This window comes from Pelmatolapia mariae, linkage group LG16_19, assembly GCF_036321145.2.
Source record: "Pelmatolapia mariae isolate MD_Pm_ZW linkage group LG16_19, Pm_UMD_F_2, whole genome shotgun sequence".
NCBI lineage: Eukaryota > Metazoa > Chordata > Actinopteri > Cichliformes > Cichlidae > Pelmatolapia > Pelmatolapia mariae.
This window is the reverse complement of record NC_086241.1, coordinates 56,495,120-56,509,799: the sequence shown is the minus strand read 5'-3', so window position 1 is coordinate 56,509,799 and position 14,680 is coordinate 56,495,120. Positions and strand designations below refer to the sequence as shown.

General features: G+C 41.6%; 2 protein-coding genes across 3 annotated transcripts; both read left to right on the top strand.

Annotated features, from left to right (window-relative positions):
- The first annotated feature begins 550 nt into the window (after positions 1 to 550).
- LOC134646182 (RNA polymerase II elongation factor ELL-like) lies at positions 551 to 10,439 on the top strand. The gene is made up of 12 exons (XM_063499957.1): positions 551 to 809; positions 3,179 to 3,223; positions 3,333 to 3,454; positions 3,939 to 4,099; positions 4,958 to 5,250; positions 5,482 to 5,606; positions 7,025 to 7,499; positions 7,587 to 7,674; positions 7,762 to 7,828; positions 7,944 to 8,115; positions 9,226 to 9,270; positions 9,366 to 10,439. The coding sequence occupies exons 1-12, from the start codon at positions 675 to 677 to the stop codon at positions 9,492 to 9,494; spliced, it is 1,857 nt and encodes a 618-aa protein (XP_063356027.1). The 5' UTR covers positions 551 to 674; the 3' UTR covers positions 9,495 to 10,439.
- A 511-nt stretch (positions 10,440 to 10,950) lies between these two features.
- d2hgdh (D-2-hydroxyglutarate dehydrogenase) lies at positions 10,951 to 14,626 on the top strand. Of its 2 annotated transcripts, XM_063496879.1 has the most exons (11): positions 10,951 to 11,115; positions 11,381 to 11,449; positions 11,627 to 11,993; positions 12,081 to 12,138; positions 12,217 to 12,356; positions 12,484 to 12,677; positions 12,750 to 12,918; positions 13,048 to 13,191; positions 13,286 to 13,428; positions 13,577 to 13,742; positions 13,831 to 14,626. In XM_063496879.1, the coding sequence occupies exons 3-11, from the start codon at positions 11,654 to 11,656 to the stop codon at positions 14,094 to 14,096; spliced, it is 1,620 nt and encodes a 539-aa protein (XP_063352949.1). In that variant the 5' UTR covers positions 10,951 to 11,115; positions 11,381 to 11,449; positions 11,627 to 11,653; the 3' UTR covers positions 14,097 to 14,626. The 2 variants fall into 2 exon arrangements, with proteins under 2 accessions (XP_063352949.1, XP_063352948.1); XM_063496878.1 differs by lacking the exon at positions 11,381 to 11,449 and having other exon boundaries at positions 10,952 to 11,115.
- The last annotated feature ends 54 nt before the right edge of the window (positions 14,627 to 14,680 follow it).

Sequence of the window (14,680 nt, the reverse complement as noted above, 5' to 3'; positions counted from 1 at the left end):
ACTCAAATTGTAATGTAGTTTAAAAGAAAAGGTGGTTAGAGAAAACCTACTTCCTCTCTATAGCTGTGCACAAACGTCCTAACCAGACTGGTATAACTTCTAGATCACAAATAATGTTGCATGCACATAACTTCCTCGTTTCTAAACCCACTGTTTATTCTGTATGCATACCAATCATTGCTTAAAATGTTAGGTTTGTCTTGCTCACACCCTTTTATTCTTGACATATAAAAAAAGTACCCAAAAAATCAGCGGAAATTAATAATACTAGTATCTCAGTATTTCGCTCAGACAAATCTCCATCCAGCCGTTTATAAATCGCTGAAAACGAATCGAAACGGAATCACCTGCGTCCTCGCACTCACTGTGCAAAGTACCCTCATCATGCCAAAGAAAGAGAATTAGCATAGTGAGAGGGGAAGTAGAAAAAAAGTAGAGGTGGTTACGTAAAGCCCTACGTAACGGTTTATTTATGTCGGTGGGCCAATAAAATGTGCTCTGACTTCAGCCGTCATGACGTAATGCGATCTACTCCAGAATAGCGCGCGGCGGAGGAGCATCCACACGGTGCCGTTCAGCTCTTTCTCTCTCCGGACCGTCTGGCCAATGTTTGTTTATTTATGTCGGATTCGTGCGGTCCGGAATAAGGCTGGCAGGGCGGGATTTGCGGCGGCATGTCGGCGTTAAAGGAGAACCAGTGTTACGGGCTGTCCAGCGGCAAACTGAGCCGCGGCGGTAACATCTCCGTTTTTCACGTAAAACTCACTGACAGCGCGGCAACAGCCATTAATACCTTCCAAAACGGCAAGGTGGGTCATTTTCTAAAGTATTTTCTCTTCAAATAATTACCCGTTAAGTACACTGGCATTTAAATTTAACGTACCACTTTGTCAAAGGAACAATTTTTGGGTTTTTTAACAAAGGAAAAGACGAAGTGATACTAAACGCGGGTTTGTTTTGTGTGTGTGCTTTAAATTTCGGCCGAAGTTCACCACTACCTTCCCCGGTTGTTGACTCCTACAAGCTCCCCCCTTTTCAAGCTATGAAATGGAAATACATGTTGCATAATACAACGCAGAAACGTTTCCCTGTGTGCTGATGTTTGTAACGAGCTGCTGGCCCACTGCTCACAAGCTGCTGGCAAAGTACTAGGAATGCTAATCAGTGCCGGGGTCGAGGAGAGGAGAAAGGAAAAAGGAGGACAGGCTGTGTGTGTGTAGGGGGGGAGGAAGGGAGGTTAGTTGTGGGAGGATATTCTGAATTGGATTTAAAGACATGGAGTACTTGTGTGATTTTTTTTTTTTCTTTTTTAATTTGCTGAATATCATAAAGATCAGAAGACAGATGGACGAACTCAGGCAAACATTTGACCCAGTTAATCATAAATGAATCAGACGCTGCAGGAAGTGTAAAGCAGAGAACAGTCATGTACACTTCCTCAATGCACTAATTCCTCCTAATACAGATAGGAAACTCCTCAGTGAAGAAATGACAGCTACAAGCTTTTCTGATGAAAGGTGGAAACCACGCTGCTCATGTCATGTCCTCGCTTTCAGCGTAATACAGCTGTGATGAGATTGAGGGGGAAAACACCTGATGAGGAGCAGGCTGTAATATGCATATATCAGTGTTTCTGAGCATGCGTTTAGGTTCTTTATTTAGCTTTAAGCATGTCTATTCAAATCCTACTTGGCTGGATCACAGATACCAAAAAAGAAAAACCCAAAAAACACCTCCACACGTTACTCTGTACTAGCAGCCACCTCACTTTCTCTGCACTCATCAAAGGTGGACTTATGCAAAGGTCAGAATCGAGTCATCACATACTTTCCATCCCTGCTGCAAACGTGTCACTTTGGCTAGTTCGCCCCTGTGAGAGATGATACTGTGTTTCATCATATTTTTATATGAGGAGCTGCTTATTGACCTTAGCCAGTGCAGGGGGATGGAGGAGCAGCAGGACCTGGAGCAGACAATGGTGCATGTACCCATCTGTTTAAATAGGAACTGAGCACTCAAATAATACCTGACATGCTTTGTTAATATCCTGAGTTTATTAATAGGACTGGGTTTGTTCTTGATATGAACGCAATGGGTGCAGGGTTTCTTTTTCTCTTTCGGATTCCTAAGTAGGAGGGGGAAGTAGCTTCTGGGTGGTGAAAGTGAAGCAAGTACAGTGCTTAACAGTGACTTAAACCTGCATTCATTTTAATGGCCAGCAGGAGGTGACTTTTCTAGTTTCAGGAAGAATTCCAGTTGTAGAAGTCTATTGGAAAATGACCCTGCTGCTCACTTGATCTGTACCCTTATTATATGGTTGTCTGATAACTTTATGGTTTCAATTACTAGTTTCACATCTTATTCAATACAGCACGATTCAGTACGTGTCCAGAGGGACAGTAAAGTGGCATATCTCCCTTGTTTTTCCATTATATCCCTCGCTGTTTGCATGCCGTTTCTAGACAGCAAGAGAGCGATGGCAGAAAAACCCTGAGGCTTTATTACTGGGCCTCACTAACCAATGGATGATGTCACAACAGCATTGTCTGTCTTTTATATACAGTTTGTGTGCACTATGCAGGTTAAGAGCTAATTAGGAAAGCTCACATCTTTCTAAATCGATAACCCTGTTCAAAAATAAATAAATAAATGAATACATAAATAATCCTCCAACTGTAGCACTTGAGACCTGTAATCAGACTCTTACTGGGCCGCTGCAAAAGAAGGGATACTACCTTCACTTGCAAGCTGGTGTGGGGTGGTGAGAAAAAAAGATGTTGGAAAATTCTCTGAAATGCTGTTCACAATTACGAAGAAGAACGGTACACAAAACAAAATGAAAATGGGCTACTAGCAGCCAGAAAACCACAGTGAAGGTGGAGCCAGAAGCATTCAGATGAATAGTGCAGACCACAAAACATCCTCTGCTGCCCTGCTCTATATGTATATGTGTGGGCTTGTTTTACTATACTTGTGGCATCTGCTAACCTTGTGCAAACTAATATAACTGGACTCCACAAGTTTAAGGTTAAGCATTTGTTTGACATTGTCAACGTTAGCAAATGAAGCACTCATACAAAGGGGTGTGTGAGAAAATGAGTCAGTATGTTAATGCTTGTGGGGTTTTAAAGATGCACACACATCTAATGTTTTCTCTCTCTTTTTTTCCCCACCACAGGGCTGGTCGGCCCAACCCACCATCTGTTTTAGTGGAAATGAAGGGGTAAGAAGGACGTCTTACTGCTGACACAAAGCGATCCTAACACATTTTAAAGCTGATAAATCTCAATCTTTGCTCTGCTCTTTTTCTTCTTTCCCTATTCATATTACAGAGAATCACCATCCCTTGTTCGGAAAATAGAGATGAAGTCAGGAATTTCACCTTTGGTGTGACTAATGTTGCCCGTGATAATCCCCACGGAAGCTTTGACTGCATCAAACAGCTCAGCACCAGGTAAAGACAGCAAAAAGCATCAGTTTCGATAAAGGAAGGGTTTTCAGATTAAAATAGAGTTGTAAGGCTTTAACTGTATTGTTTTATTTGAGGTGATTATATGATTATATGTTTACTTAGTATTATAGATGTAGAAATAACTGACTGCCTCAATGAGTATTAATCTTTTCAAATGTCTCTGCCCCCTGCTGCTGTGTGAAAGTTACCCTGCTGCTAACGTTTCTCTGCCTTTAAATGCCAGAGAAAACTCAGGGTTCCTGCATAAGCATAGAAATGCACTGAAGTGGATTTAAATGTCATGTATTGGCGAGGCAGACAAGTAGTCCAGCATACATCTAACTGAACACTACCTAAACATAAGCATGAGTCAAGCAACTGCGTCCTGAGAAACAATCTTTTATTTGACACGGATAACCTTTGCAAGGAGTCGTTAAAGCGCTGTCAGGTCGCTGTCTGTACACGCTGTCTTCCCTCCTCCTCTCAGTGCCGCCGAGGAGCTGTCATGTCTCGGGGTGATTCAGAAGAAGATGACAGTCAAAGCCACAGATGAGTCGTACGATAAAGCTCGTCAGAGCATGGCCCAAGCCGAGGAGGAGACGCGCAGCCGAGGGGCCATTGTCATCAAACACGGAGGCCGCTACCAGGGTATGAAGTATAGAAAACACTTGCACGTCCACAGAGCGTACTCGGTTATACAACAGATAACTCCAGCTAAGCGAGAAGATTGGCCTGAAGAAAAATTTGTTCTGTGCTTATAAGCACAGACAGCCATATTGCATTGGTTGCCTTGGCAACGTGTGTAGTAACCAGTGACATAGTAACGGCCTGTCTTGTTTTCTCCTGCATGTTTTGTCCTTTTGTGTAGCTACTTGTAAACTTTCTATATGTGATACAGTGGTTTTAAAGAATACACGGTCTCTATGCACATACAGAAACTGTGTTCTGCGCATGTTCCTCAAACATGAATGTGCATGATGAAACCAATGATTTAGCTTTTTTTTTTTTTTTTTCTTTACAAACCACCAAACCATTTCCGTATGAACTGATATATTATAGCCCGAGTCTCAACTGCTTTCACCGAAAGGGCACATAAATATAGATGTATATATGTAGACAGGTTTTGTTGATTCTGTCATTTCAGAGGAAGCCTTAAAAAGAAAAAAAAAAACTTCCTTACAGCAGGCTTGTGCAACCATGTGGTTACTTCTTAAATTAGACAGCAGGCTTTGCTCACTGAGATGCGTGTGCATGCAGCTTCGTAACCTAAATGTGGGTTTCTGAAAGGTGAAATGAGGTCTTGTCTTTGTGTTTATCCACATCTCTGCTTTTGGAGAAAGTTAAGGAAGAAAGTCCTTTTCCCCCTTAGTATCTGAGTTTGCTTCTCTGTCTGGAAATAGCAATACACGTTAGGAAATGTAGCACAAGGTTATTTTTGATGATTGAAATCTCAGAAAGTGCTTCCCTGATGTTGTTGATGTAAAAAATTTTCCTGTTTCTTTTAAGGCAAGAAGGTAACAGTGCGAGCCCCAGCCCCTGCTCTGGCCAGACTCACCAAGCCAAAACACTCGTCTCTTCTCAGCAACATTAAGAAGGGAGTCGGTGCGTCCAAGCCGAAGAAAGATGCCTGTGCATCAAACAGGAGAAGCAGTTGTGATTTGCAAGAGAAGCCCCTCAGGGAGAGAGTAATGCACCTGCTGGCTCTAAGGCCATACAGGAGGCCCGAGTTGATCCTGAGGCTGCAGAAAGACGGGCTGACAGCAGGAGACAAAAACATGCTGGACTCTGTACTAATGGAGGTATTTCTGTTCCGGTTTTATACAAACATAACATGCAAGCATTAGACTGTGTTAAAACTGCCTTTATGCATGTGATTCTTGGTTTCCTTAATATCAAGATTATGTTTTTGCAACCTTTGACAAGTCTGTAAAGAATATGAACACACATGGATCAGTTTGGGAATCAAACTCTTAAGTCAACTCCTCAAAAACAATTGTCTTAAGTCTTTTCTCCCCTGTTTTTGTGTTCAGGTCGCTCAGCTTAATAGTAGAGACAGCACATATGTTCTGAAGGACAGTCTGTATAAGGAGCTGCAGAAGGACTGGCCTGGCTACAGCTCTGGAGACCAGCAGCTCCTCAAGCGCATCCTTGTCAGGTATCTCAGATAAGGATGTACCTGCTGCTGTTTTCATACTTTATGACTACCGCAGAGCTCTCAGGCCCTACGTTTCTTCATTATAATATGTTAAGCTTAAGGAATGGAAATAACTGGCATTTAGTTCATTTTCATCACTTTGTAAATCACTAAAGTGGCAAAATTTTCAGAGTTCAGTCATTATGTCTAAGTGTTTTTGAGGGTTACAGGTTGCTTTTCTGCAGTGATGTAATTTCTCAAATTTGCGTTTCTGTAAATAGTCAGTTTAAAAAAAAAAAAAAAAAAAAATCTTTTTGCATGTTTATGTAAAACAACCGTTACACTGGCAGCAACAGTTCAGACCTGCATATGTAGGGTTTTTTTTTTTTTCTTTTTTTTAAGCTGCTGCCTACAGTACCAGGGAAAATTTGGACATGTCATAATTCGAGAGTATGAAATGACATATATGGACAGGAGATGCAGCAATTGTGAAATTCTGAACCAAAATGAAAGTTTACAGTAACAGTTTGGCTGATGATAATGATCGACATTTAAAAAAAATAATAAAAAATCAGTTCCCTTTTTTTGTGCCAAGCCATTCATGATCATCCTTGATGCCAGCTTCATATCGTCTTGGTTGAATTGTCCCGAGATGGTGTTAGTATTCAGCAAACATCCCTATCCAACTGTAGTAGTTACTCATAATACAGAAGGAAGCACTCAGGTAACATAAACCAGTCTTAGTTTGAAATTCTCTTCAAATGCAGTTGCACAGTGATCAAAGACTCTGATGAAACTTACTCTCACAGCGAGTGCTCTGGTGCTGCGGATAAATTCAGTTAGCAAGAAGCCACGTCTTAGTTTAATTATCTGATCGGTGTCACCGTCAGCCGTTCAGAGGAGACTGCATGAATTAGGCCTGTATGGTTGAAGCAGAAGGTGAACGGATGGTATTTGCATATGTGGGTCCCACTATGTAGCATGGAGGAGGAGGTGTGATGGTGTTGGCGACTTATTCAGGATTCAGTGCAACATTTAAACAACATATTCGGCAGCAACACGTCATCCCATCTGGTTTGTTTAGTGGGACAGTTATTTATTTAAATAACAGGACAATGAGCCACTGCACACCTCCAGGCTCTGTAAAGGCTATTTAACCAAGAAGGAGAGTCAGGGGAATTATGGGATATGTTTGATCACAGAGTGAAATAAAGGCAGCCTCTAAAAGCATAGCATTGTGGTGCTTTTAATTTAGACTTTTCTTTTTTAAACATTTAACACTTGCATCATTTTTTTTTTTTTTTACCATATTATTATGTGTTTATCTGAAGGGCTCTGCTGCCACTGGTGTTGCGTTGCACTGTACAGCACATGCAAGAGAGAAGAATGGATTCCAGAGAAATGCTAATTAAAGCTGATGCCCTGTGTTTTCTGTGCAGGCGACTGTTTCAACCGCAACAGAACCTCCTCGCTGTCCCTGAGGCCCAGGTCAGCCCACTGCGAGACACGCCCAACTCTTCGCCAGCACACCGTCCAAAGCATTCCCTGCCAGAGGAATACACTGACCCTTTGGCCTCCAAGAAGCCCAGGATATCCCATTTTTCCAGCAAAGCAGCCACTGACAAGTCAAAAACGAGGCCTTCTAAACAAGCTCACGAGGACGTCACAGCAGATGACAAGCAAAGAGTATCGCTTGATCCTCAGAGACTTATCGACTCCTTGTCAGCAGTCTGTCAGCAGGAGGAAAAGGTGGCTAAAAGGTTAGAACCACCTCACGCTCCCCCGAAAGAACCCGAAATTCCAGAAGATCACCCTCAGGATAACTCAGATCGCCCCCCGTCCCCTCTAACGGTGCCAGATCTTACCAAACATGCAATAAAAAAGAAGAAGAGCAAACACAAACACAGAGACCATGTGAGAAACTGCTTCTTATTTGTCTTTTAATAGTTATTCCATTTGACGTGACACATTGCTAATTTGGATTTGTATTCATTTGTCAAGGAGAAGGATAAGAAGAGAGACAGGATGGAGAAAAGAAAAAGACCCAGCTCAGAGCATCCAAACAGCAAAGCCTCTCTGGACTGCACAGGTGAGGCCTAATGGCTGCTGACTCATCAGCACATGTGCTGCTTGTTTAGTTTTTCACTTAGCTGACATGTTTCTGTTTTTCTTTCAGAGCCAGCTGACATTTTTTTTGACTCTAATGCACTTCGAGTGGACAGTGACACACCAGACTATTTATTGTAAGCATCATTCATTTGAACAAGTATTTGCAATGGTCAAAAAGGGTTGTTTACTTGTCTTAATGCACTTTATTTCATAATTTCCTCTTCGTCTTTTTTCCCACCCTCTTCACAGGAAGTACACTGTGATTTGTAGCCATGAGCAGAGACAAAGTTACAAACAGGACTTTAACAAGGAGTACAATGAGTATCGAGATTTACACGCTCGCATTGACAGCGTGACGCAGCAGTTCATGGATTTGGACACACAACTCAAGCAACTCCACCATGAATCACATAAATATAAGGTAGATGTACAGAAAGTCTTTTTTTCTTTATTTTTCTTTTCTTTTTTTTAAATGGAGGAAGTTTGCATAAACATCCTCTCATCTTTCTTTGCTGTCTGTAGTTACTCGTTAGACACATACTGTCCACTTTATTAGGTACACCTTACTTGTACTAGGTTGGACCCCCTTTGGTCTTAAGAACTGCCTTGATTCTTCATGGCATAGTTTCGTTCTTCAGAGATCTTGGTCCGTGTTGGATTGCATCACACAGTTACTGCAGATTTATCGGTTGCACATCCATGATGTTAATCTGCCGTTCCACCATATCCCAAAGGTGCTTCATTGGATTGAAATCTGGTGACCGGAAGCAGAATTAAGTGCAGTGACAACTGAAACCAGTTTGATAATGTTTGAGCTCTGTGACAGTGTGTTATTCTCCAGAAAGCAGCCATCAGAAGATGGTACACTGTGGCCATAAAGGGAGGGACATGGTTAGTAACAATACTCAAATAGGCTGTATTGTTTAAATGATGCTCAGTTGTTCCTAGGACGTCCAAAATGTATCAAGAAAATATCCCCCACACCATAATACGACCTGTTGCCTAAATTTGTTTAACTTACGCAAATTGTAGCCTCAGTTTCCTGTAGTGGCAACGAGTTAGGTCTTCTGCTTCTATAACCCATGTGCCTCAAGGCTGGACACGTGCATTCAGCAATGCTCTTCTTTATACTTGTTGGCCCGAAGCAATTGGGCCTGTTAAAGTCATTGCTTTGGGAATCCCCAAAGTAGCAACCTCTAACGTCAGTAAGACATTTTCACCTACAGAATTGCCACTATGGGTGAAGGATTTATTTTTGGCTTATTAGACTGAGCAGTGACGTGTATATGTGGCAAATTCAGTCATATTTTTCCTATATCAAACTTTCACACACAATGGGGCCCCTGTACCAGCATTTGGGGGGGGTGAAATTGTTAGGTCATGGTTCCTGAAGCCTAATAAACAAAACCATGAAGACAAACAGTGATGTATTATAGTTTTTCTGTGATCTTATAGTCGCATAAGGATTATATTGCAACTTTTCACAGACTTGATCTAAATTAATCTTTATTTCTGTATTTTTCCCTGGCAGACGGTTAGAAATCAAATTCTTCAAGAGTATCGGAAAATTAAAAAGGTAATGACTTTCTTAAAACTCCCCACTTTTTTTTTTTTCTTTTTTTTTTTAAACCACCGTTTTTAAATAATCAAGTTTTCCTTTCCTCACTACAGTCCAACCCAAACTACAATCAGGACAAGGCTCGCTGTGAATACTTGCACAACAAACTGGCCCACATCAAGAAGCTCATATCAGAGTACGACCAGCAGCAGCTCCGTGTGGAGCATGCCGCTCTGAACTGAAGAGCCTAACTCGGAATGACGAGTGAACTTCACGAATACGACAAAGATCCCCAGCCAAAGGGGATTCATGCTGCTGAGCTCAGTGCCATCATGCTTAGGTCTGTGGTCTTAATGGCTAAATATAGTATCATTAGATCTACTGCGAATGTTGGCGAGGTAAAGTCTTTTGTGAGGAGCTGGAGTGATCGGACGGCAAGATGAGGGATTTTCTTTGAAAGTGGTCAAAGTGATGCTACTGCAGCAGCACAGGAGTAACAGTAGTTTTGCTCTAAAAGCTAGAGCTAGGGTCTTACTCTTCAAAATGAAAACGTACGAGGAAATGAGGTGAAAAGCCTTAAAAACATTTGGAGATTCTCATCCCTATTACACCTTTTAGTTGTTTGTTTGGGTTTTTTGTGTGAATTTAATCAATTTGAGTATTTACTAACATGTTCTGTCAAACACATCAGTGTTGAGGTTTAAACTATAAACATGAAAAAATAATAAACTACACGCTGTACCCACCCAGACAGCTCATACGAATGGCAGGCGAAGGTTAATGTCTGATGGCAGCTGGGACGCAGATGTGTCCTGAGAAGAATCCGTCCTGTTCTTTGGGTTTGGTGAGATTACGAGTCTTGCCAGTTGGCTGTGACTGCGGAGTTTTGCCTTGCGCTCCAACTAGACTCGATTCATAGTATTCCACTGGTACTGTGCTTCAGGTGATTTTTCTGGATCACTGAAGACTGTTATGTTGAATGTCATGTGAACTTTAAGTTGTAATCAGGGAATGTGTGTTCCGCACGAGCTTCAGTAAAAGTGTAAATTTAAAATGGTTTTAATTGTCTGGAAGGAAGTTATTATACTGTTTCTGGGAAGGAATCGAAATATGAAAAGACGTAGTTGCATGCTGTGTACTTTACAGAATGCATGATGCATTACTCAAGATTTTGTCTGAGAATCAAATAAATCTGTTTGTACTCATTTTGTGTGATACTTTTCCTTATTTACTGTAATTTTACTCTAAATATTAAAAAAAAGAGTAAGTACTCTATGAACGATGTAAGATGAAAAGGACACTGTATTTGGTAATCATCGTTTTGATGCAGAAATACTACTATGTCTGTAAAATGTTGTCTTTGACATCTTTTCAGATCAACTAAAAAGGGGGGGAAACAAATGTGCTTTTGCCACAAGCTTGCAACAAAGATGTGTGGTTCAGCCCTTGAGTTATCTGTTTTTTATGCTCCAGAGTTTTATAGATTAGTTTTAGATTCATAAGTATATTAATTTGGTCCTGTTCTAAATTGATCAATATATGAAAAAGGTCTGTAATTTATTATTTTCTCTCTAAACCTCGATTCACAGCTTGATTATTCAGTCATCACTCTGTTTAATAATAAAGAAAGGCTCCCACCCATAGGCTAATATCCATTGCGTCAATCTGGAAACATGCTTCTGATTGGTCCGTTTTCCTCTCTGCTTTTTTTACCCTGTCAACCTCAGTGAGCAGCTTCATGCACTTGCTAGCAAGCTAAAAACACGGGATGTGCCATGTTTATGTAACTGAACTGCCCTTGAACTTTGTGACTGAGCCATGACGCGAAAAAAAGAGACACACATTGCTAAATGAACGCTTCTGGTGAGTAAATGAAGCCGTTATTCGGAAATGTCGGAATGGAGCGTGCTAAGCAAAGTAGCTAAGCTAACTGAAGTTTCAGCTGCTTCAGGTGGTGATATTTGCAAGAAGAAACATGCAAAGAGTGTAATAAGATGCATTACTGCTGGGACGTAAGCGTATTTGCTGCAAAACACATGTAAAAAGACAGCTTTAGTTAATGCACTTACTAAAGCCGTTCATATCTTAGGTCTCTTTTACCTCATATATCTTCTATCTCCTTCTATAGCTGTTTGTGTTTATCAATGGATGCAGAAAGAGATGCAACGAATTACCACCAATGTAGAGTTCTATCAAGGTTGGCTTTTTATTTCTGCGTCTTTGAAGCAAAGAAAATGCAGTTAACTTCTAGCTAACAATCCTAACATTGCAGATGACTAGAGAAAAAATAACTAGAAGCTTTCAACTCCACTACAAGATAAAAATGCTTTTAAAAATATCCAACTCTTCTTGTTGTCCCACCTGTTTTCTGCAGCTTGTGTTGCCGCCTGTCTCTACAGTCATGACAGGACTTTTCCAAAGAGTACTAAGGCTAAGGACAGCTCTGAGATGTCTGTACGACTACAACACGCTCTCACGATCTACAGCCACTCCTTCACCTGTTGACTTTCACAGTCCTTTTCTGACCTGCAGCTCAGAGCAGGTTTTGGCCTCCACTCGTAAGCTACATGCTGGGGCGGACGGGTCTAAAGTATCTCCTTCTGGAGCACCAGAGAGGTTGCCTTTCTGCAGAGTAACTGAGGAAGATCTGGCCTTTTTCAGGAAGATCCTACCAGGCAGAACCATTGTTGACCCTGATCTGGTGGAGCCTAGTAATGTGGATTGGCTAAAGTCTGTGAGAGGTGAAGGCTACAATTGAATCCTTAATATAGTTCATAATAATAATCTACTGCTGTTGATGGCTCATTTTTCTGTTATATGTCCTGCAGGTTCTAGTGAAGTGTTGCTTAGACCTCAGACAACAGAGGAAGTATCACAAATTCTAAGGTAGATGGTAACCAAATAAACAGAAAGGTGTTTATCTAGTCATCAGACTTTTTCACATGTTTTGTTTTCCTCCTATAGCTACTGTAACAGTCATAATCTGGCAGTGAACCCTCAAGGAGGAAACACTGGGCTGGTTGGTGGCAGTGTGCCAGTTTATGATGAGATAATTCTCTCCACCTCTCTAATGAACAAAGTCCTTAACTTTGACAGTATCTCTGGTAAGTTTAAAAGTTGAATTCAAAAGAAGTGCTTCGCCATAGGCTGACAAATACCCGACAAATGAGTTTTTGATTTATGGTTACTTGTGCTGTAAATTCTCAAAGATCACTTTTTTTCCCCTCTCAGGTGTTCTGACCTGTCAGGCAGGTTGTGTCTTGGAGAACTTGTCTTTCTACCTCGAGGAGAGAGACTATATAATGCCACTGGATCTTGGGGCAAAAGGCAGTTGCCAAATTGGCGGCAATGTAGCAACCAATGCAGGTGGTCTCCGGCTGCTGCGGTATGGGTCCCTACACGGGACTGTGTTGGGTCTGGAATTGGTGAGTGCTGGACTTTTGATACTCCCCCCCCCAAAAAAATAAAGCTTATTTTCAAATCTGTAACACATGCAGGTATTGGCAGACGGGCAGGTGATGGACTGCTTATCCACCCTGAGGAAAGATAATACAGGATATGACCTCAAACAGCTCTTCATAGGGTCAGAAGGCACTTTAGGAGTCATTACTGCAGTGTCCATCCTTTGTCCACGGAAACCCAAATCTGTTAATGTTGTTTTCCTGGGTAGGATTTTCTATTTGCTTCTCAGATATACTTTTGTAAAAGATGATAGAGAAAGTTTTGTAAACCATTAAATGCGTTGCTTTTCTTGGAGATTAGCAACAAAACTCATGTGTCTATCTCTGCTGTTAGGTTGTGAGACCTTTGAGCAGCTGCTGAAAACATTTCAGCTCTGCAAAGGCATGCTGGGAGAAATTCTGTCCGCCTTCGAGTTCCTGGACAGTGAATGTATGAGGCTGCTGAATACGCATCTCAAACTACCCAATCCTATATCTGGTATAAGCACACTCTCTCACACACACACATATCTGTAACGATCCTATAAAACGAGTGAGCACACGCAGACCTGCCCTTTCCCTTTGCTGTGCAGACTGTCCATTTTACATCGTCATTGAAACTTCGGGATCTGACCCGACCCACGATGCGCAGAAACTCCACAACTTTCTTGAGGAGGCAATGACATCATCGCTGGTCAGTGATGGAACGGTAGCAACTGAGGAAGCAAAAATAAAGGTCGGTGGACATGATTGGAAAAAATATGCTTCTGTTGCACACAGTGAAGAAACTTAAGTATTCCAAGATTGATCCAAGATCATTTTATGTAATTGCAGGTAAATATAATGCCAAATTATAAAAACATTTTCTGCTTCCGTTTTCTCAGGCTCTGTGGTCACTGCGTGAACGTGTCACTGAGGCACTGACTCACGATGGCTTCACCTACAAGTATGACATCTCCCTTCCAGTGGAACGGATCTACCAGCTGGTGACAGACATGAGGAAGCATCTGGGAAACCGGGCCAAAAGTGTGGTGGGATACGGACACGTAGGTAAGACGACTTGATAAAATGATATGCACATACTCTATACACATACTACTATCAGCTATCATCCAATACTCTCTTACTTATCCTGTAGGTGATGGTAACCTCCACCTGAACGTCACTTCTCCGTCTAAAGACCCTGCTCTCCTGGCTGCCATTGAGCCATTTGTTTATGAATGGACAGCCAGCTGTCGTGGGAGCATTAGTGCAGAGCATGGACTGGGCCTGAAAAAGAGGAACTACATTTACTACAGTAAACAAAGCCAGGCTGTGGCACTGATGGGTAACATCAAGGCCATGCTGGACCCCAAAGGCATCCTCAACCCGTACAAGACTTTACCAGACAACCTGAAGCAGTGATGTACGCAGAGGTCATGCTCGAGTTAAACTTTAGTTACAACCTCACCGCTATATGGCATGTGTGGCAGTTAGGGTGCTTTTCACACATTTGGTGCAGAGCTGACAGTTCACTCAAGAAACACTATTTGTCACACAAGCCACAAAATCCAGTCTTGCAAAAAAGAAAAGACAAAGTAGTTTCATTTTCTACAAAGCATTACTTTCAGACATATCTACTTTAGCAAGCTGCTTAAGTGAAGTTCCAGTTTAAATATTTTAACTACCCCTGTTACTTGCACTGATATAGTAGCCTTAGTCTGATGCACTCCATATTCCACTTTCTCAGAGGAAACAAATGAACAATGACTGTCCTTCATATGGTGTCTGAGTGCCACTAGAGGGCAGGTGGGTATAACAGTGTGGGTGAAATGATGTCTGGATAAACTGATGTTTGATACATTTATGCAGTGAATGCCACAGCTTGTAATTGGTGGCCAGCTGTTTTCCTGTCAGAATCCAGATGTTCTGGATTTGGATGTAGCCATTGTAGGTGTCGGCAGCTGACTGTGTACATGTACTGAATGTATAATCATGCAGTAGCAGAT